Here is a 23,795-nt window from a genome sequence, read left to right on the forward strand (position 1 = left end):
GATGTTTGACAGTTCTGCCTCCCATTTTACAGGTGAGGAAGCTGACATTTAGTCTGGTTACCCAGGATCATTCAGGTATAAAGGTACAGGCGCAGTTCCAACCTGAGTTGGTCTGCTTTTGCCCTTTAAGCTGGTAACCGTGGCAATATAATACCTCCCTGTGACATAAGGAAAGCCGCCACCCCCACCCCCCACCACCTCCTGATGCCCCACTTCTGCCCACACTCCCGACTCAGGTGTCACGTGTTCCCAGCAGTCCTCAGGTCATCAGGGTTCTAAAGCTGCTGGGCAGCTTTTCTTTAAAAACCACTCTGAGATTGCACATTTGAAAGACAGAAGTCCCCCTTTTCCTCCTCGTACATCCTACATTACTGCCCTTTCCTCTTTGCATCTTCATAGTTCTGGGGGATGGATTTAAGCAAAAAGCCACCACTCATAGTCTCCCTTTCTTTTAATTAAAAAAAATATTATGATACACCTTGGTGTGAGGATAGGAGACACTGTCGCTTTATTTGAGCCTCTTTAGACAAAGTCCAAGTAGCTAATGAATTTGACACTATTTCAACTTTGTAGGAGGAAAGAAAAGTTTGCATTACTCAGCGTTGAATCTGATGATAAAATCTAGATAGAGCCGGGTCTAGATTTTGTTAACATTTTTATTGCTACGTGCTCTCAATACAACAAACAGCATCAGTAGTGTACACTTGGATAAAAAGGAATTTTTAGCTTAGTAGAAAAGGAAGCTCAAAGATCAGAAGTATAACAAATATATACATCTTTCTGGGAGGTGTATGTGTGTGATCATCTTTCTCTGCATTCTCCTGTGGACCAGATGCATACATATGCAAGCAAACTAGAGAGCATTTCATTCTGGGGAAACTTTGAGGGGAAAAAAAAAATGACTTCTACTTGAGGCTCAGAGATTGACGATCTGGAATTCACCTAATTCATTTAAACTTTAAAAGTCTTGCACGAAGTAGCAGCGATTCTTTAGAGGTATAGAGGCAATAGGTGAAGCTGTGAGTTTACTATGGTTTAAGAGGCCAAAGTCCTTGCACATTCTGTGCTTATAGAGGTTAACATCTCTAGAGTTCATTTGCATTATATAGTTTTAGACAGTTCAGGAACTGACCTCAAGAACATTATGCTCACAACACTTCCTTTTTTTCTTTTCAGTATTTATCTCTTTCATATCCATTAAAAAAATGTTTCTAATTCACTATTTCATTAAACAGCTATCTGGGCCTCTACTATTTTATGTTTCATTGAAAGGGAACAAGTCATTAACTTTGTATCAACTACCTTAAAAATGCAAAAAGTCTGCGTGACATCAAATTTGTTGTATTTTAGCTCTTCGATTTGGCTGTTGTTGTTTGCTTACCTTTCTCCTCCATGCACAAAATGTGCATCTCTAATTATGTCTCTCTAGTTTACCAAAATATGTCATTGATATTAGTGTAAATATTTAGTACATAAAAATACTATCAAGAAAAAAAAATCAACTTTTAATAAATATCTTCAGTTCTGAATTCTATATACAAGTACTTTACATCTACTCCCTGGAGAGAGCATTTCTGGCTTCACTGTGAGCAAGGTGACCACTGACATAAATTACTAGCACATGATTGCAGTCAGATGCATTGTGGTTGTGAACATTTGAATACGGACCATGCAGAAAATAAATATTGCGACCACTGACAAATCCTTTCTTGAATCTTCCTCCAAAGCCCCAAAGCCCTATAATACTCGGGTGTCAATTCTAGTTCGATGATGCTTTTCTCAGCTACCAACATACAAACAAATTATCTCAAAACATTTTTCTTTTGTTATTATTACAGTACATTGAGTATAGCCGTTTGTGTATGTCAACAAAGGGAAAAGACAAATCAACACAAGAACACAGGACACTTCGGTGGTGCCTACTGAGGTCCTGGTAAGAGGGTTTTAATTTTGTCTGGCACAGGCTAACTGACTAGTCTCTGTCCCTGTGACCCCTAGTCGACGGACACATCAGTCCTACTCCTTTTTATTTAAAAAGTGGAAGGTAATAGGGAAGCTGGAATCTGTATATCCACAGCATTTGTGACTTCTCTTTTTCTGTAATTTAGGTATCGCACTGTTGATTAGACAAAACCACACAACAAAACCCTTTGTCAGTAGCTACAATTCTAACTTCTTATTCATAAAATTCTGCTTCGAAAATCAACCCATAGAACGTCAAATAAGGCAATACCCAACAACAGGCACCTAGAACATCCAGAAATGTAATATAGTAAACAATCATTTGAGAACACATCTCTTAAAATAATACTGATTTCTGCAATATACAGTATTTACACAACAGCTGCAAATCCGCTCATACAATACTTCTAATATAGATAAATAGGAATACAAGTCTAAGAATTTTTTGCTCCATTTCCAAAATATTTTGTTAAAGTGTAAACTGTTGGCACCTCTTTTTTTTATTTTTAGTGTAACTTTAAAAAAAAAAATCAGCCGAGATACATAATTGGTTCCAGTCCCTCTGCGGCATGAGAGAGTGACCAACACACTTAGCAACTTACTTTCCTTCTATTAATCATCTTTGGTGCTTTCTTCCAATGACTTCTGGTAAATGAGTCAATGCGGAACAAAAGGAGGATGAAAGCAACTAGAAAGTGAACCAGCACTTTTTGCTCTTCACTCACAGACAAAACGAGTTGACAATTTACGGAGATGTACACTTTCAACAAGCTGTATGCACCACGGGGAGAGGGGGCCTGTCCGGGGTTCTCCGCTGATTTCGAGCCTTGGAGGTCCACATTCTCATCTTTCCAAAGCGGATGATCTGACCGGATGGCTCTTGTCAGCAATTTTGTCACCTTTCTTTGAGGTTCTTGCCTGAGAAGCAGCACCCGTGGAATCACTCACTGCGAGGAGGCGGGCAGTGGGCACTTCTGAGGAGGAGTTGAGGGCGCCGCTCCTGGTGGCCGGGGACACCAGTCTCAGAGTCCTACTTGCTGCTTGCTGAGCTCTCCTCTGGGGGAAATTAGCACCATCAGGTTTACTGTGTGGCCTGGAAGCAGTGAAGGCATTTGGACCTCCCACTGAAGACAGCCTACTCAGAGATTTCTTCTTCTCGGCAGGGGGCTCCGGATGGTAAGGAACCAAAGATGTAGGCATCACTAGAGCTCCAGGGAGGTTGCTAGGGTTAAAGACAGCATCACCGTGAGTTTCCGCAGCTTCTGGAAGGTACGGTGGTGGCAGCGTGCTACCGCGCTTGCTGCATGACTCACAACATAACTTGTTATAACCTGGTATGGAACAGTATCGCGTCAGCACCTCCATTTGACAGAATATGGACTTGTCTCCCAAACATGGCTCATCTGCAAAGGGTCAAAGAAGACAACACACACATCGAAACAGAAAACAAAAGGAAGAAATGAAAACTGTTTCGGAATATAAAAAATTTTAAGTAAAATCTGACATTAATTGGAGTTGCCCAAATGAGCCTTTGCATTAAAAATATGAAGATTCGTGGTGAGAATGTAAACCTGCTACATCCACTGTGGACAACAGTATAGATACTCTTAAAAAAAATTTAAAATATAACTACCATATGATCCAGTAAGTCCCAAAAGTATGTATCGGGAGAAAATGAAAACACTAATTCCAAAAGATATCTGCACCCCCATGTTGACTGCAGCATTGTTTACAATAGCCAAGATACGGAAAAAACTTAACTGTCTATCAATGGATGGATGAATGGATAAAGAAATTGTGGTATATGTATATAGCGGAATATTATTCAGATATAAAAAAGAATGAAAGTTTGCCATTTACGACATGGATGGACCTTGAGGACATTATGTTAAATGAAATAAGTCAGACCAAGATGGACAAATACTGCATGGTCTCACTTGTATGTGGAATCTAAAAACAAAAGCCCCTTGATGCGGTGATTGGTGTCTGCCAGCGGCGGGGGTTGGAGTGGGTGAAATGGGTGAAGGGGGTCAAAAGGTAGAAATTTCCAGTTATAAAATACATGTCACGGGCGTGTAATGTACACATGGTGACTACAGTTCATAATACTGTATGGCATGTTTAAAAACTGCTAAGAGAATAGATCTTAAAAGTTCTCATGGTAAGAAAAAATAATTTTATAACTATATATGGTGATAGGCATTAACTAGACGTATGGTTGTGATCATTTTACAATATATAAAAATATCAAATCATTATATTCTACACCTGAAACTAATATGCTATATGTCAATTATACCTCAATAAACAAATACAAACATTTAGATAAATTCACTGAAATAAGTAGTTTTTTTCTGTGCAAAGCACTTGGGTTGACCACCATTTTCATATCTCCATCAAGTCTGCAGACTGAAGGTACTGTTCTCTTCCTAGTAGGAACCTATATCTGATTTTATTTTTGTTTATTTTTTTTTAAGATTTTATTTATTTGACAGAGAGAGCGAGAGAGCACAAGCAGGGGGAGCAGTAGAAGGAGAGGGAGAAGCAGGCTTCCCGCTGAGTGAGGAGGCCGATGCGGGGCTCGATCCCAGGACCCCGGGATCATGACCTGAGCCGAAGGCAGACGCTTAACCGTCTGAGCCACCCAGGCGCCCCTATATCTGATTTTAGAATGAGAAAATAGGATTCATTTTGCCACAGATATTTTTTAGGATATAAAGGGACATCTTTTTTTTTTTTTTTAAACTTTATGCTATTTCTGGCTTTCTAATAGATTAGCTTCTACATTAAATTTAAATTTAAAATCAAAATAAATCCTGGGGCGCCTGGGGTCAGTTGGTTAAGCGTCTGACTCATGATTTTGGCTCAGGTCACGATCTCAGGGTTTTGAGCTCAAGGCCCTCATCAGGTTCTCTGCTCAACCGGGGAATCTGCCTGGGATTCTCTCTCTCCCTCTCCCTCTGCCCCTCCCCTCTGCTCTCTCTCTCTCTCTCATAAACCTTTAAAAAACATAATAAATAGGGGCGTCTGGGTGGCTCAGTTGGTTAAGCGTCTGACTCTTGATTTCAGCTCAGGTCATGATCTCAGGGTCCTGGGATTGAGCCCCGCGTAGACTCAGTGCTTGAGATTCTCTCTCCCTTTGCCCCTCCCCCTTGCTTGCTCTCTCTCTCTCTCTCTCTCTCCAAAATAAATAAATAAGTCTTTTAAAAAATAATAATAAATAAATAAAAATCAAAATAAATTCTAAGGCCCTATTGGAACAAATTAAATCTTAAAAACGTATTACCAAAAGAAAAACCAAGGTAACACCCAGAGTCAATGCAATAGTTTCATTTTTACTACCAAATATTCTCAGACTATTATTTGAAAGCATAAATTTGGGTAAAGTGTGCCAATTTTCTTTTGAATCATTCATAGTTTTTAAATTTAATTTCACTGAATTGATAACACTTTATGTTTAAAGAGTACTAAAGTAACACTCATAAAACATTTGATACGTGTGTGTACACTCTTTTTATTATTTTTAAATTTTTTTTGAGTACAGTTATAAGAATTAGATTTCAAAAAATCCAAATGTTGAACTCATGGACACATTTGTTTGTACTTATTTTCATCCATTTTAGGGCACATCCTATGCAGCGCCCACCAACATGGTGCAACAGCTACGTCTGATTTGTAAACACAAAGAATTGTAAATTGTGGCACTTATGTACTACAATCACTTAAAATTACAATGTATTACTGGGGAATGCTGCTCTATTGCTAGGTAAGGAACCTGTATATAAATTGCTAAAGAAATTAAAGAATCTTTTTTCCTAAAGTTTGAAAAAAAAGAGGTCAGTTGGCAAGACCGAGAGAGCTAAAATTGCCACCTGTATCTGTTTCCAATTACAAATTATAAAATTAATTATAAAACTACCCATTAGAGTTATAATACCATGTCCCATCCCAAAATTTGGAAATACCTGTGTTTGCCTGGCATTTACAGATCTACTAGATAGTATGACATGTCTGAATATTTCATATTAGCTAAGGTAATCATCTAATTATGTTGTGAATGCCTGCACATCACATTAATTGGAGTCCCCTCAAATATCCTTATTATTTTGGAATTACTTTTTCCATGCCTATTATCTTAAAATAAGAATATTAATTTCTTCTTCCTGTATGTTTAAGGCTCTAGGCCCTGTGATGAGAGGACTTTATTTGACCCTGTACTCTCTTTTCCCTCTGACCCATCACTCCCTCAACCCCCTTTCTGTGGCCCAGCTCAAAGCATAACCTAGTCTCTCTGTGTTAGAGAAGGAGTTCATGTACGAGGCTCGCCTCTGTGTGAGCACCTCAGCACTGCAAGGACTGGCTCACAACATGGATCTAGTTAGGGCCATTCTATGTAGACGAGGAAAAGGATGAGATATTCTGAGAAAAAAGAGATAAGAGCAAAGGGATACATTCACTTTATGGTAATTTGTCTCAGGATAGATGGGCAGAGCTTAACAGCAACAATGAAATCGTACAATCAAAATGGGGCTTAGGGAAAGGATTCACATGACAAACGCAATCAGTAAATTAAGGAAGCTTTTCAGCCTTCTAGTTCCATGCCCAGATCATTATACGAGGTTCAGGAAAAGGGTATTACACATAGTCTCAAAAAGTCATTTGATTTTAATTGCAGTTTGAGACTGATGGGAATTATTACTTAGTTGAAATGTGTGATAGAAATGTATGGCCTGGGGCGCCTGGGTGGCTCAGTTGTTGAGCGTCTGCCTTCGGCTCAGGTCATGATCCCAGGGTCCTGGGATCGAGTCCCGCATCGGGCTCCCTGCTCCGCGGGAAGCCTGCTTCTCCCTCTCCCACTGCCCCGCTGCTTGTGTTCCCTCTCTTGCTGTGTCTCTCTCTGTCAAATAAATAAATAAAATCTTCAAAAAAAAAAAAGAAATGTATGGCCTTTTAGACCTCATAGAATTGGCTGTCGGGCCTGGATGTCAGAGCAATACAGCAGCTAAAAGATTGTGGAATCCCTAACATAGTTAAGCCATCTCATCTGTACCTCTATTTTACAATTAAAAAGAATCTCATTTAGCCAAAGGAAGAGAATCAAGCGATTCTTGCTGACAGTTGGGCATATTTGCAGAAATGCATAGCTCTACCAACTATTAGGAACAGTCAAGTGTACTCACAAAGTTTTTAGCCTCTTGGCAGTAATACAGAAGAGTAAAATATTATGACAACAGTAAACTTTACACCTTCTAACCGGGTAAAGTTTGTTCTGTTGGCTTTGTCTTGTGTTTTAAATTTTCAAGTATATTTTCCAGAAAAAAGATTAACTATCTAAGTCCTTTGTCTCCCCCTCATGGCCATACTCGTTCTTGCTACCACACATTTCAAATGAAAATTTATAATGAAATAGTTTATAAGGTTTACGACTTGACCTGAAATTTCCTCAAAAAAATAAAAAAAAAAAAGACATTTGATAAAACAGTGCCTTGACAATTTTCTTGAAAAAAGAAAGTACCATGCAGCAGATGTCAATATTTAGTTAATGGCTTCTTATGCTGTAGGCCATAAAAAGGCAACTTCTTTAGTTCCAAGTCTCACTAGTGTGACAGCAACATCCAGTCGTCATTAGGTACAGACTCAGGGAAGCGGCATTTAAGAGGAAGCTTGTGATGGCAGAAGTGGGGTGGGTAAGGAAACAAGAGAAGGGGGAGATGGTGTGAGGTGGGGAAGAGAGAGAGACGAAGGGGGAGGGAGAGAGAGAGAACAGACAGCAGATGGTGCAGTGGGGGGGACAAGAAGAAAGAGAGCCAGACACAATCAGAGAGCAGAGACATGGGGGCTTGGAGGAAGAAAGTAGGTGAGGAAGACAAGGGATGGAGAGGAGAGAGACAGGAGTGAGGGAGATGAAGAGACAGATACAGACACAGAGTGGGAGAGAAAGGCAGAGGGACAAGGACGGGGAGAAAGGGCAGGAGGACCCTGAGAAAGGGCAAGGTGGGGGTGAAGGAGGGACACAGACAGACACAGGACGTAGAAAGAGGCTAGGGAGATATCAGGGAGAGAAAGAGGACAATAAGGAAAAAGGAGACAGGAAGAGATGAGGAGAGAGAGAAGAGGAGACGAAAAGAAGGAGAAAGACAGGGGATGAGGATAGGGGGAGAGGGAGAGTGTGGAACGGCGCGGGGGGAATGAGGTCAGAAAGCACGTGTGATAGACGCAGAGAAAAGTGAACAACCTGCAGGTGGCAGACGACAGCAAGTCAGAGACAGGGAGCCAGACTGGACCAGCACAGAGAATGAGAGACAGAGGACAGCAAATGGAGATACAAAATGAGGCAGAGGACAGAGATGGATGTAGACAGAGGGAGCACAGAAAAGGAGGAAGAGGGACAGAGTGATAGAAACGGCTGCCATCCCATACATATTTCCTGTTACAACAGCAAACTGATACATAGTTTAAAATACGCTCTGCGCTTGGGATATAGCAAGGAGGTAGGTTAGGCAAACGTTTGCAGGCGTGCAAGTGTCTATTCCGAAACTGCCTTGCTGAAGGGCATGCATATGGATGGAGAGGTAACAGAAATGGCTTTGGGTTTTTTTTTTCTTTGTTCTTATAAAGATTTATTTATTTATTTGACAGAGACACAGCGAGAGCAGGAACACAAGCACGGGGAGTGGGAGAGGGAGAAGCAGGCTTCCTGCCGAGCAGGGAGCCCGATATGGGGCTCACTTCTAGGACCCCGGGATCATGACCTGAGCTGAAGGCAGACGCTTAACGACTGAGCCACCCAGGCGCCCCACAGAAATGGCTTTGTGAATGGCACTGATCATCCACATGTCTAAACTGGATAATTACAGCAAAATATTTCAAAACCTTCTGCAATATTATGCTTTTTACAATGATGCGAAATTACAAAGGCACAGAGAGAAAATAAGTAGCTTCTACTAGAAAAACAAATCGACAGCAGCTTCACATACGCGACGCGCCCTCACCCCTGCATTAGCGCCTGACAGGAACCAGGGATGCCGCGGGGCTTATGCTACCTCGCTGGCGTGGGACACTGCCTCAAACACTGATCTGAAAGAAGAGGATTAGGCTCATGTGTCAGGGGTGTGCTCCTTAGGTTCTTTTTGGATAAGCAAACAGAAATTCCAGAGTTTGTCCTGAAATTCTGCTTTTTGAGGCTTCAAAATCATTGTCAGAACAGTGAAACCAATCGGCGTCACACCTACCATTACAGGGAGGCAGCTGACAGGCTCTGACGGCCTCGGGCTTCTCCCCTGCACAGTGGTCTCCTGCCCTGCAGAGGACCTGCCTCACCTCTGTTCCTTCCCCGCAGGTTACCGAACACTAGAGAAACAAAGGCTACGGTTAGAGAGGTTTATTCCACCAAGACCACCTTTCTCCCTGTGGACACACATGCACATGCGTGCACACACACACACACACACACACACGCTTGCACAGCTCTGTAGTTCCTTCTCCATTTTGTTTGGAGACAGATAATCATAGGTTTAGAACCTGACTGCAAGACTGACCAGCCTGGGCACATTGAAGCTTCTCTGAAAGCTGGGAAGGTTAACACTTGCCTCAGGACTAAATGAAGGCAAAGGAGACAATGTCTGTAAAGCATTTGTGCCCCACAGGCAGTAAGCACGTGACAGGCAAGAGGCCATTATTGTAATGTTAATACTTGCAAAGTTCTCCCAAAACAGTAGTGGCCCCTCTCTTCAGGGAGAGATCCTGTTACTGACCTTCCCATTCTTTCACCTTCCTAACTAATGGTAGAACTTACTGGCAGGCTACCTTGGTTAATTCAACCTCTTTGGAACTACGATTATTTTATTCCCATCAATTAATTTCTTTAATGAAGGGGCTAACTGCTCTAAAATTAAGTCCAGGACCATCTAAGCCATTGTTCCAGGTAGGAGCTAGAGACGAGGGACCTTTGTTCCAGGACCCTGAGGAGAAGGAGATGTGAGTTATCTTTCTGGCCCCATGCAGGTGACCTTCACTCGCCTGTTCCTTCCTTCCTGGGCCTGCTTTCCACTTCCTCCTTCATTCTCTATCTGCTTTGTGATGTCCTTTCCTCCTATAAACTTTTCTCCTTTTGAATCTTTAGAAATACCAAAGGTGTGGGATTAATTCAGGCCACACGATGCTGAGTCAGCAAACAAACATCAACTGGGCAGGTCCTGGCTTGTAGTGGGGAAGCAACACAGAGTCTTCAAGAAATGTGTGGACCAGTGGCAGCACCGACTCCAAGACAGAAGTTACAGTATTCTGTCTTGAATGGCATACTAGAGGTAAGCCTCTTTGTTTTTGGAATGTAGAGGGAGGACTGTGGGAAAGGCAGCCCTGGAAGGTGGTATTTTGGACCCTGGAGATGAGCCCTAGTGGAGGAGGAGGAGGAGATGGTGAGTCAGGAGGTCCGGGGAGGGCCATCAGCTAAAAAGTGGGGAGACTCCATTGAGCATGGTCTTTTTGGAATAGCAAGGAGGTTCTCAAACTGGAACAAAGAGTTGGAATAAAGAACAACAGAGCAAGAAGAGTTAGCATGGGACTTATTGTGGTGAACATTTTGCAATATATACCAATATTGAATCATTACATTGTACACCTGAAGCTGATATATACTGTTATGTCAGTTATACCTGAAGAAATAAAGGAGGAGGAGTGGGGGTGGGGGTTGGAGGAGGGAGAGGAGGAGGAGAAGGAGAAGAGTTACCATGGTGCCAAACGAGGCAGGGCCCTGCATTCACGATCAGGCGTTTGGAATTCATCCCGTAGGAATGGTGTGAAGTCAACGAAGATAGGAAACAGACCAGTCACCTTTAGACGCGCCCCTACCTCAGAACACACCCAAAGGCGGTTTGCCCCGACCAACTCATCCTAAATGCCAGCACTGCTCTAAAACCGTGCTTCCTGGCACCTCGTGCTTGATGATGACACAATCTGTGGCCGCATCTCAACTCACACAATGCCTACCTGATACGTGAGCCAAATTAAAATATGCCGCGCACGCTTCCGCACACACGCGCGCGCACACGCGCCACACACACTCTCACACACGCGTGCGCACACTCACGCGCGCGCGCACGGGCGTCGCACGCCCACCTCGTTCCAGGGCCCTGTTTTCCAGTGGGAGGGGCAGGGCACGCGGTTGCAGGGCCGCCGGTTGTCGGGCCTGTCGGCAGAGCAGTACTTGCTGTGCACCGAGCGGTTGGTGCCGTCGTGGAGCGGCTGCAGGCAGCGCACGGTGCGGAGCTGGTAGCCGGAACTCCCGCAGGTTCTGGTGCAGTGCTCCCACTCCTCGGCCACCCAGCTGCAGCGCGCGGGGGGGGGAGAGGGGGGCACACGGTTAGCGGCTGCCGCGCGCACCCTCCTGCCCTGCGCCCTGGGTGACGGGCAGCCCAGGGGGGGCACGCTCCGGCTCAGGAAGCAGTTTCAGAAAGAGGGACGCATCCACCAAGTCCAAAGTCTGAGCATTTTCTAACAGCAATAGGCCCGACACTTCTGTGTTTAATGCCTGGGTATTTTTCTGCCTCCCTGTGATCTGGAATAACCTCTTTCTCTAAAGGAGGATCCACCGACAGAGGGTTTCTGAAACTCATCTGAAGGTTGCCGGGTTAGGTCCAGGCAGCATGGCAGTTTTTCAGAAACACACCAGCGGGCTCTCAGCCACACTGCCTCACGGTATTAATCATCTGAAAGGAAATTTAGAAAGACAATCCATCTGATACTTGCTGAGACAAACTGCTTTGGCGGCTGCTGCTTTTCCATGAAATCCTGAGTTTCCTCACGATTTAAGATTCTGAGATGACAGTTTCATTTCTACAGTTGCCCCCGAGAAGGCTGCCTGAGGTACCTATCCTGTTTGGAAAATTCAGTTCTTCATAGTGGCCCTTAGGAGGCCCAACAAAAAGGTAAAGGTAGTGTGCATCCAGGGCTTGAATGCACCTGACAGAAAGATTTCTAAAAAGATATTTTCAAAAAAGATTTCCCATGGGACATTCCCCAATTCTGGGGCGACGTCAATGGCCCCAGCACTCTCCACATCGGCTGTGGCTGCATTATTAGGGACAGGTCTCCATGACGTGTGGCTACGTGTGGTCCCAAGGGGCCGACCCCAGTGATTCCATCTGGTTCCTCAATCTGTCAGAATGTACGTGAGGCATACTCTTTATCCTTTCCAGAGTTACTTTCCCTCTGCTTTTTTCTTTTCTTTTCACATATATGGGGCATCAAAATATAACCATGTAAAACCTTGGCAGTCTTTGCTGTCCCCAGCTTAGGATGGCTTTGACGAGTGTCAAACTGGCAGCAGAATGTTTGTGGCAACTAAGCAACTGTAAGGCCCTCAATAGCAACTCTCATTTGAAGACAGATACTATATGAGAAGTATACACTTCATAGTCATAGATACTCCTGGTTAAGTTTAGTCCCCCCTGGAATTCCTAGAATGGTAACAAAGGAGAAAAATGGCATAAATCCACAAAGGTAAAAAAAAAAAAGAAATTGGACAGAATGCACCAAAAGATAAGCAGTGGGACATATGGCTACCAGCTCAGCAGACCTAAGAGGGATGAAGTTTAATTTAGCTGTAGAAGCTGGCAAGCAGACTGACTTAGCAGCAGAACTTCAGGAACGTGCTGGATTGTGGCCGCAGGTGAAAGTGTGCACTGCAAAACTGGGTGAAGGCAGGCCTGAAAACGGGACTGAGGAAAAGTCTGCGTGCAAACAGGTCCACCTCCTGATCCTTACCCCCACCGGTGGATTGCCCCTCCTCTAACCCAGCAGAAGGTCTGACGTTTATCCTTGGTGGAAGATGAACGAGACCTTTAGCTTGTGGACAACAGACACAGTCAAGAGATAATAGAGAAAGAGACCAGAGTGAAAACGGGGGGCTAGGTAAGAACCCACAACTGGAATGGTGCAATGACTTCCAGAACAGCTATCAAATAGGCTTATGCTCCCTAGGCAGATGATTGATGCTGCTCTTTGGAATCGGATCATTTCCTTAGAAAAGCCCTAAGTATACATTGAGGATCTTCAATGAAAGAGTCCAGCCAGCTTGTCCTACAGTGAAGCCCACCAGCAAGCAAGTCTTGACCATAAAGCAAACTTCCAAGCAGCCTTTTAATACTGTATTCTTACGTGCGTGAAGAGCCAACAATCAGCTGACACAGAAAAGCCTCTAACACAAATCATGGAGGGGGAAAAAAGAAACAGAGGAAAAGAACTCAAAAGAAATAATGCATGGAAAAGAAAATCTTTAATATCATAAAAGAGATAAAAGAATATTTACATCTGTGAAATAAGCATCCAATGCCTTAAAAAAGGAACACGTGAGGAATAAAACAGAGTGCTTGGATATTAAAGTGCTCTTGGATAGTAACACAATAGTAAAAATGAAAAATTCAGCAAGTAGAACAATAAACAATAGATGAGAAAAGAAAAGAGAATCAGATCTGTTTAAGAATCCTAACTACAAATATCTTAGAAAGAAAGAATATTGAAAAAATAGGGGAAAATTTTCAAAGTAAAAACACAGGAAAATGTCCCGGAGATGAAAGATACTGGTTTTGTGTTTTAAAAAGTCTTTGAGTACACAGCACAATGGATGAGAAAAGTAGAGCATCAACGACGGGCAGTTTTACCACTGTGAAATTTCGGGACATCAGGAACAAAAAGAAGATCCTATAAACTTTGAATGACAAACAAAAATAGAAAGCATTGAGAACCAGAAGAGTAAATGACTTTGCAACAGCAACATGGGAATCTAGAAAACAATGGAACAATGGTTTCAAAATTCTGAAGGAAAATACATTACGGTTTGGAATTCTATGTGTGTGTATCCCAACGATCAAGAGTGAGAGAAGAAAGGCTTCCTATACTCTTATACTTTAACCTCTTAGCTACTTTTCTTAGGTGTAAGAGAATTTTTAAGATAAAAATTTTCACTTTGTATATACATTTTTCATGAAGCTACTGGAAGACATGATTACCAGAACAAATGAATACAAGAAAAGATAAGAAGACAAGAAATGCAGGAATCAGGAGATCCGATGCAAAGGAGAGGCAGTGGGATTATCTAGGAAGAGGTAAAAAGACACCCCAGGACGAACAGAAAGAAGTCCAGGGCAGAGCTGGAACACACAAAATTCTCTAAGAGATATCTCTCAGAAGTTGCACGTAACAGGATACTTGAGTGTTTAGTATTTATAGGAGATTGATACTCATGGAAGACAGTATGGGGATGAATTAGTGAAAAGTAGTAGAAAACAAAGCATAAAAATCAAAATATTCATTAATTCTCAAGAAAGAAAGTTTCACGAGGAAAGAAAGAGCAGCAAATGACTCACCTGTTGGGACAGACAGAAGTCATTAAGACAATATAAACTCTGAAGATTAATATCAGTAAAAGGTAGGTTAGAACAATATTGGAAATACTGGGGAAGAGAGAAGTCTGGGCTCTGGATGTGTATTTGGGGACGGATTGTAAAAGAATGCTCAACCCTTCGCTTTCCACTTGGAAATTCAATATACACAATATACATAATATCCAAAACCTCCCCCACCCCCCAAAACCAAGTAGATGCTAAAACATTTTACTTAGAGCTAGAAACAAGGAGTTACCAAATATCAAAAGAAGCATCATAGCTGGAACGTGGTTGTTTTTGAGAAGCAGGAGTACGGTAAAGGGCAGGGAAACACAGCTCTATATAATTCCTGTGAAATGATCTGACTCTTTAAACCAGGTACGTTTATTAGCTTTGACTAAAAATAAAATTAAAACTAAAAAGAACTAGAGACATTGAAATCCCTCTCACGTTGTGCTCAGGATATGATAGTTAAAATAAGTGCTTACAGTGGATGTGTACACTCTTGAATATTGCACATCCTTCTAATAGGTTTTGGCTTCTTGTTGACCTCGCAGAAGCTGCGGTGAACCATCTTATTATCGCTTTTCCTACGGCATCCGTATTTAGTGTACTGGAAACCTAGGAAAGGAAACACATTTCTTTGGGTTTACTCACTTATTCATCCTGCTACATATTTGGTCATTCAGTCATTCATTCAACAAATACTGACTGAGGACGCACAGGAGGCCAGGCATTGCTGTAGACACTGAAGGTCCAGAAGTCAATTAAATAAAATCCTTAACTTTTCAGGGCCTACATTTAATAAAGTACAAATGATTAAATATAGCTGTGTTCATGTGCTAATGAACTAGACCCCCGAACATACAGTCTAGTGTAAGGGATAGATCTGAACAACCACTGTGACAATACCAGGGACACAGGCTTTTAGAGGGTTATGTACATAATTTACTGTAGAGGGCGCCAAAGGAGCACAGAGGGGAGGGTCTCAACTTAGCCAGAGGAGGGGCAGGGACTGCTCACAAGATCTGCACTTCTTGATCAGCATCTTCAAGTTCAAACAGTGTTGGGTAAAGGGAAGGAAGCAGAAGAATACTCCAAGCGAAGGAAAGGACACGTTAAAAATGGCAGGTCTGTTTGAATGGCTGAAGTTTCCTGTGTGAAGGGGATAGGAGATAGGAAAGAATCTAATCCTAAAAGCCTCAAGTGCCAGACTAGTGTTTGGACTTTTTATCTTGGCGGTCACAGGGAGTTTTTGAAGGTCTCCCCACTCACCAACCTGACATCTGTAAATAATTAATTAATTAATTAAATTTAAAAAAAAAATTCCAAACCTACAAAAATGTAAGGAAAGCACAATGAACATTGTTATGCCTTGCATCTAAATTAACCTTGTATTACGTGTCACTATATTTGAGGTGCATACGTATATATTTTTACATATGTAATAGCTTAATTATAATATGCAATATATATAATACACATAAAATTTTGCCAAACCCTTTGAGAGTAAGTTGCTGGCATCCTGATCCTTCACTTGTAAATACTTCGGCATACTGCCCGTAACAAGTACATCTCCTACATAATTCTTAAAACCAGAATATTTAACACAGATATAGTACTATTATCTAATATACAGACCAAATTCAAAATTTGCCAGTTTCCCCTATCATGTTCATAGCAATGTTTTCCCAATCAAGGATTATGCAGTGCATTTAGCTGTCATGGAATTAAGCAGGAATAGTTTCTGAGCCTCTTTTTATCTTGGATATTTTTGAGATGTACAGGCCATTTGTTTTGTAAAATGCCCCACAATTGAGGTTTATTTAATTGCCTCCTAGTGATTAGATTCAGGTCAAAAACGCTTTTGACAAGAATACTACATAAATGATGCTGTGTCTTCAGGACAACACATTAGGAGGCTACAAGATTTAAATCAAATACTATAACTACTCATTCGGTCATTCATTCAGTCATTCATTCAAGATTACCCTGGAAATAAAGGAAGAGAAGAAAATCAAATTAGCTGACTAGTTAAAAGACTTTTACAATAATCTTCTCTTCCAAAATCATGAAGGAAACCTGGTGAGGAAGGAACAGATGTGGTAGATATTAAAAAGGTGTGTCTGACAAACCTTGTAACCAAGTAGATGCTGAGGGAGCAGCAAAAGAGAAGATTCAAATTAAACATGCATTTTGTAATAGATTAAGTGTCATTTTATTTTTTTTATTTTTTATTTTTTTTTTTAGATTAAGTGTCATTTTAAATAATTAAAAACATTTTATGTCCCATCCACCTCAAAAAAAAAAAAAAGCCTCTTTAAAAATACATCCTTGGGGCACCTGGGTGGCTCAGCCGGTTAAGCGTCTGCCTTCCACTCAGGTCATGATCCCAGGGTCCTGGGATCGAGTCCTGCATCAGGCTCCCTGCTCAGTGGAGAGGCTGCTTCTCCCTCTCCCTCTGCCCCGCCCCTGCTTGTGCTCTCTCTCTCTCGGTCAAATAAATGTTTAAAAAAATAAAAAACAAATAAATAAATAATACGTCCTTGAATTTAGAATTATAAAATAAATGGTTGACGCATGCATTCCCTACTCTGAATAATTTTTTTGTTCTCGGTTACTCAGCATCATGACTCAGCCCTTTGCCTTCTCCTGCCTGTTGGGGAAATTCCCTCTAGACCAGCTCAGTTCTGGAGTGTTTATTGTTCAGAAGCAGAGGAACGGATGAAGTGAGAAACTGAAAAACTCTGCAAACGGCTTAATGGGATTTACTGGAGAAAGGGCAGAGAGGCAGCACAGTGGAGTAAGAGCGTGTAGTGTAGCCAGAAGCCAGACCACCTGGGTCTGTATCTTAGGGTCTGGGCAAACTACTCCTCCCTGTCCTTCAGTTTTCCAATCACTACAACAGAGATAATCATAGTGCTGACCTCACAGAGCCATTTTGAGTATTCATGCACTAACATAGAGAACATTTAAAACATTTAAAACAGTACCTGCTACCTGGTACAACTAATAGCTCTTTTATTACTAACACTGATAGAAAAGAAATGCACAGGTATGGAAAGCAAAAGTGGAAAAGAAGAAGAAAGGCCAGAACCACAGGACACTGCATTTGGGAGAGTTTGGGAAAAGTAAAGTCATTAAAGGTACCACCATATGAATATGAGGGAAAAGGGCAAGAGGATTTTAAGAAGGTTTACCGTTGTTAGGAATAGACTCCCATCCTTTGTAGATTCAGAGATTTCAGTAAAAATGCTTTGTACTTATGTTTTGGTTGTTATGTTTGGTATTTCTCAGATTATGGCCTCAATTAGAGGCAATCTTTAAGGGAAAAGCACCATAACTGGCCTTCTATGAATTACACTGAACATACTAAATGGGTTCAATTGTTACCTCCACCACAGGGTTTGGAACACTGAGACCAGCTCTTCAAAGCCCACTCAAAAGTATCTAATTCTTCCTGGATGACATTGTTGCTGCTGATTGTAGGTGCAGAATCTTCATGAATGATGTACTTATACATCAGGCTGGAGTGGGTATCGTTCTCCTGAGGGATGATCTAATGGATACATGAAATAGATAGGTAAGTCACCTGAAGGGGTTTTACATTTTCAATAAAAGTTATAACTATTTCAGAACAGTTGTCCTATTAAAACTGGAAAACTTTCAAGCAGTTTCTAAAAATATAATGTTTCTGTTTCTATCAACTAAAGTACAAGGATGCTCTGTTTAAGAAAAAAAAAATGTAAACATATAAGACTTTGACCATAAAAAATATAAAAAATAGAGGTATAAGAGTTTATATAATAAAAATAATACATTTTCAATGAGATTCACTGTGGATTTCCTTAAGTTATATATCTCCCTACTGCATTTGAAAATTATTCTTTAAAATAACTGTTTTGTCATAATGACAAAGATAATAATGTTCCCTCCAGAAAATGTACACATTATGGAGAAATACAAAGAAAATGAAAATTGTCCATGATTCTACTAAACCAGAGAAAACCAAAGTCACTTCTAAAACGAAACTTTTAGAAATAGCTTTTGTTTGAGAAATCGAGCAATACTGAACCCACTAGGATGAAGGATTTGGTTATCTAGGTTCTTTTCTCTGTTTTCCCCTTAGTTTTTGTTTTTAAAACAACATTACAAACCAAGCATTGACCCTTACACTCTAGCCAGATGCCTACGGCTTCCAGCCCCAGACAGCTATTGCCATGCTCTTGGGCTCCCAGCCTGGGGTTCCAGCCCTTTAGAGAAGAAAAGAAAGGTCATGGTGATACAGCAGTGCGTGTCCACAACCCCACTGTCCTAGCTACAAATCTCCTCCTTGTATCTCTAGCTCACATTGTTCCCTGCGGGCACCCGGCTATCAGTGGACAAAGCCCTGAGGTAGGCTAGCATGGCGGTTAATGGCAGGGCTCTGAGGCCAGACCCCTGGGCCACCAGAAAAGACTGCAGTGTAATTATGGGAGTGAAACGGACCTTCTGAGCTCCAGCCATTCAAATTTAATAAAATTTTGATTAGTGTATATTTTTGCTATAAAGTTATATAACCTATGAAACAGAATGATAGAAATAAACGCACAGAAACATGAATAATTTTTGACATAGATGAAAAGATACCTTAATGGAAAAAAAGACCATTTTTTTTCAACAAATGGTACCAGAACAAGTCATTGTGGTGGCTTTAAAAATGTGTCCACAAACCCTTTGATATTTTCCCTCTCAATGAGTAGGGCTTAATTCCTCTCCCCTTCAGTGTGGTCTGGACTCAGTGACTTGTTTCCAGCAAACAGACAACGGCAGCATGGATGGGATGTTACTCCCAAGATTCGGTTTAAAAAGATGGTCTCTGTCTTGGCTGCACTCTGTCACTTGGATCACTCATTCCAGTGGAAGTCAGCTGTCATGTGATAAGGACCCTTATGGAGTCTAGGGAGAAGCCCATATAGTGAAGAATGCAGGCCCACCAGCCACCACATGGGAAAGCTTAGAGGCAATCTTCTGAGGCCTTCCAACAGCCCTGTGATTGAGCAGGGAAGCAGATGTCCCCGCTGGAGCCTTGGGAAGACCAGCCACAGTTACCGGCGACCTCATGAGATGCCCTGAGCCACAGCTAGCCATTTCAGCAGCTCCCAGTGGCCTGACCCACAGAGGCTATGAGATAATAAATGCCGGTTTGTGTTTAGCTAAGACGTTCAGGGTGATTTGTTATGCAGCAATAGGTAATATAGACATCCATGTGCAAAAATAAGAACCTGATACATCACACAAAATTTATATAAAAATCAACTCAAAATGTAAAATATAAAACTATAAAACTTTTAGCAAAAAATAAGAAAATGCTCTAACACTGGATTAGGCAGAAGTACACACACACACACACACACACACACATCACACTAGAATCTTGATCCATAAAAGAAAAAAAAATTGATAAATTAGACTTCAGGATACTTAACATATTTTGCTCTGTGAAAGACACTATTAAGAAAACAAAAAGAAACTATAGAAGAAAATATTTGACAAATCATATGTTTCATAAAGGACATATCAAGTATATATAAAGAACTCTTAAAACTCAACAAAAAAGATAAAACAACCTACTTTATGACTAACATAACATAATAAAGTAAAATTTAAAAAAAACCTACTTTAACAATGGGCAAAAGATTTGGACAGACACTTTGCCAAATAATTTTCAAAGAAAGAAAAAACATCCTTGGGATTGAGTGGGGATATTTGGTTTTAAATTAGGATAATATTTTTTATAGAGAATTTGATAAATTACATACAGAATCCAATATATTTTTCAAACCAGGTAGATGTCTTCTGCTTTCATCCATGAGGGAGTAATAGAGTTGCCTTGCTTATATTAAAAACAATAAAACTGGACAGAACAGATGAGGGAACTTTTTTGGGGGGGAGGGCAATGAATAATACAGCGAAGAACAGTGATGCTATGAGAAAGAGAAATAGGCCAGGTCCTGGCTTCCTGACAGGGTCAGGTTATGGGCCCTGCATAGGGAGCACGAGCCTAAGCCAAGACAGCAGTCTCAAGGAGCTGAGGAGATGGAGAGTGGGGCTTGGAACTTGTAGGCAGGGCCCTAAAGAAGAAGGGGCTGCACAGAGGGATGACCCAGAAGCTGCATGCATCCGAGACGAAAGGCTGGTCTGTGCATGCCCAGGCCAAGACACCATGATGTCTACCGCGAGGAGCTGCCGTGGGGCTGGGAGCAGGACAGAGACACCCAAGGTCAGGTGGCGCTAGGGAGATAAGAGTTCTTATCTAGCCAGATGAAGAGGCCTCGCTAACACTTCAGGTATTCAGCTAAATCATCAAAAAGGCCATGCTATAAGAATAAGGACAAACTTGAAACAGATCAGCCCTAACAAAGAAAAAATCAGGCTTCACAGATCAGGACGAAATGACAGCCAGAACAAAACCCCACAGCCTGAAAAGAAGGCAACCAAATGCCCTACAACTTACCAACTATATAATTGGTATACACTTAACTATAATTCCAGTATACATTTAAAAAATAGTAAGAAGCAGGAAAATGTGACTCATAATCCAGAAAAAAAAAAAAAGCAGCCCATAGAAACAGACAACATGAAGACACAGGACTTAAAGGAAATGTTAGACATAATGAGTGAAATATATGGAAATCTCAGCATAGGAATGGAAATGATATTTTTTTATTTTAAAAAAAAAAAAAAGGACCAAATGGAAATTCTAGAAAAGAAAAGAACACCATCTGACATGAAGAATTTACCGGATGGGCTCAACAACAGATTGGAGACCACATAAGACACAGTCAGTGAACTTGAACACGGCTCAATAGCAATTATCCAATCTGAAGAGCAGAGAAAAAGTGATTACAGAAGGATGGACAAAGCCCAGGAGGCGTATGGAACAATTTCAACTGGGTTAGCATACGTGTAAACGAGTCCTAGGAGTGAGAGATGGGGGAAAAATGCACTTGGCACACAATGGAAAATCAACACAAATTTGGTAAAACAACAACAACAACAACAACAAAAACCCATCAACTTAGATCACCAAGATGCTTGGTGAACCCCAAGCCAGATACAAAGAACCTCACAAACTAAGCATATCACAGTCAAACGGCTTAACAATGAAACGAAACAAAAAGATGAAGAGAGAATCTTTAAAAAGCAGTCAGGGAAAATGGATACCTCACATGCAGAGCAGCAATATGAACGGGGCTGATTTCTCATCATAAATGATGGGTTGTAGAAGACGAACGTTATGAGTCAAAAGAGAGCTCCTGTATGTTGGCCCCTACTTTGTTTGTTTCTTCACAGCAGGCTGAGAGCCTTTAGCTCAGAAGCCCGCTAGCACCAAACTCAAAGTTTTACATACCCAGTTCTTTTCAGTGCAGCCCAAACCGGCATATTTTTAACCAGTTAGAACCTGCTTGCTTAGCAAACCCCGATGAAACTGCACTGGCCATTTGCTAACTATAGAGGAGTCTGTGGCTGTAAGGATCCCAAGCTGCTGCTGCTCTTAGGAGACTCCCCACTGTGCTGCTGATTGACATCACCTCACCAAAAACACCCCCTCTCCAATCCCTTCTGTCCCAGGAGTTCCCTTCTGCTTCTCTCCAGTAGCCGACCTGCTAACCTGTGAAGGGGTCAATAAAGCCAGTGCGCGCTACGGCCACCTTGTAGTCACATCTACCTCCCTAATCGGCCCTCCGATTCCTTCAACTCCCCTCTAACAGCGTAAAAACATCTTTAAAGTGCTAACACACGCACGCACAGCACTAGCTACCAAAATGTTCATACCTGCTGAAGATATCTTTTAAGAATGAGGGTGAAATACAGATATTTTCAGATAAGTGGAAGTTGAGAGAATTCTTTGCTAGCATGCACACCCACACTGCAAGAAATGCTAAAGGATGTTCTCTATATCAAAGGTAAATGATACTAGATGGAAAGTCAGATTTACAGGGAAGAAGGAAGAGCATCAGAAACGGCAAATACGTGGGTAAATATAAAAATCTATCTCATCTTTTGTCTCTAACAGATAATGGATTACTAGAAGTCAGGAATCATAATACTATGTTATTGGGTTTATAATGTACATATAATAAAATATATGACAAAGTTGCACAAAGAGTAGAGAGGGGCAGATAAAATTATAAAAAACAAGCAACTGACTATTCAATGTTCAAGGTAAAAGTGTTTTCAGATAAATTAATTATAAAATTTCAGAACCAACTACATAGTAAGCCTGTGATACCACATACCAAAACAATAACAGGATCGTGTAAAGGTCCATCTGTGTGAACAGTTTCAATGTCATCTTCAATGTTATAGTCCCATTCCACGCCAAGATCTATGAAGGTCCGCGACTTGGCTTCCTCCCCTTTGCCATTTAAAATATAGTGGCCTGTAGCCTGGTTCTTAATAGCTAGAGGGAGAAAAATGGGTAACCGGCATACATTTTATTTGATCATATTACAGGTTTGATGACCCATAGCAAGTCTATCCCTTTCTATAAATGAAAGACTGTTTATTAGCATCAAAGCAATCAAAATGAGTGTTAGTTCTGATAGGACTCCCATTCCCTTCATTCGGCCTTCAAAATCCTCAAGCAGCACTACTAACTAGTCAAAAACAATAGCAAGATGGTTAAATAAGGGAGATAAAAATCGACAAATATTCCCATTTGAAAGGACTGTCAAAGAGGTTAACAGTTTCTAACCATTCCATTCCTGTATATTTCCTCAGAAAGCTGGGAATATTTAGAAAATTATGGATACTTCTATAATCATTTATGCTAAGATAGCACATAACATAATGTGCTACTGTGTTATCTCTTTCAAGTTAGTAAAAGTATTGATAGGTATCCAACATAGTTGAACTAATTTTTAGACTAACAATTAGTTCTTATGTTTGTGAAATTCCAAGGCCACATCCCTACTTAATATGGCTAGAAAAAGCTGTTTATTGGTGATAGAGTTCTTAATGCATTATTGATCTACTATATATTATTTAAAAATGCTTTCTCTAATAGATAAAACATAACAAATTGGATTTCAAAGTTTGGAGGTATTTACCAGCATATAATAAGTTAGAAAATAAAATTTCATGTTATTACCATTCCTGAAAATGTGTAGATAACATGAGTAATTTTAGTTAAATACTTTTATTCCTCTTGAGTTTTTTTAAACTATCTCATGTTTCCAAAGTTAATAATCTGAGTTCTAGGACAAAAAATAAGAGAATATGAATTATTGGAAAAAGAACTATGGCTGACTGCTAGATCATTAAGGAATCTAGTAGTGAATTTAATTTAAATACTAAAAAAATTCTATGAAACACCATAAAACAATTCATTTTTTAAGTCACACATTTAAAAGAAAAGCAATTTGAGACAAATTTTCATGTGGTTGACAGATGATGCTTTCATTT

The 23,795-nt window shown here is 40.9% G+C and overlaps 1 protein-coding gene across 4 annotated transcripts in view; it reads right to left on the reverse strand.

Annotated features, from left to right (window-relative positions):
* Nucleotides 1-638: 638 nt before the first annotated feature.
* ADAMTS3 (ADAM metallopeptidase with thrombospondin type 1 motif 3) overlaps nt 639-23,795 on the reverse strand; it is a 252,350-nt gene continuing 229,193 nt past the window's right edge. For all 4 annotated transcript variants that reach the window (XM_032400522.1, XM_032400523.1, XM_032400525.1 and 1 more), the window contains 6 exons: nt 22,628-22,791; nt 17,739-17,904; nt 14,834-14,966; nt 11,080-11,287; nt 9,195-9,312; nt 639-3,365 (listed from right to left, as the gene is read on the reverse strand). In XM_032400522.1, the coding sequence (XP_032256413.1) occupies nt 2,806-3,365; nt 9,195-9,312; nt 11,080-11,287; nt 14,834-14,966; nt 17,739-17,904; nt 22,628-22,791 (1,349 nt within the window). In that variant the 3' untranslated portion in view covers nt 639-2,805. The remainder of the gene's footprint in view (nt 3,366-9,194; nt 9,313-11,079; nt 11,288-14,833; nt 14,967-17,738; nt 17,905-22,627; nt 22,792-23,795) is intronic.

The sequence above is a fragment of the Phoca vitulina genome, unplaced genomic scaffold (genome assembly GCF_004348235.1).
Source record: "Phoca vitulina isolate PV1807 unplaced genomic scaffold, GSC_HSeal_1.0 scaffold3, whole genome shotgun sequence".
In the NCBI taxonomy this organism is placed as follows: domain Eukaryota; kingdom Metazoa; phylum Chordata; class Mammalia; order Carnivora; family Phocidae; genus Phoca; species Phoca vitulina.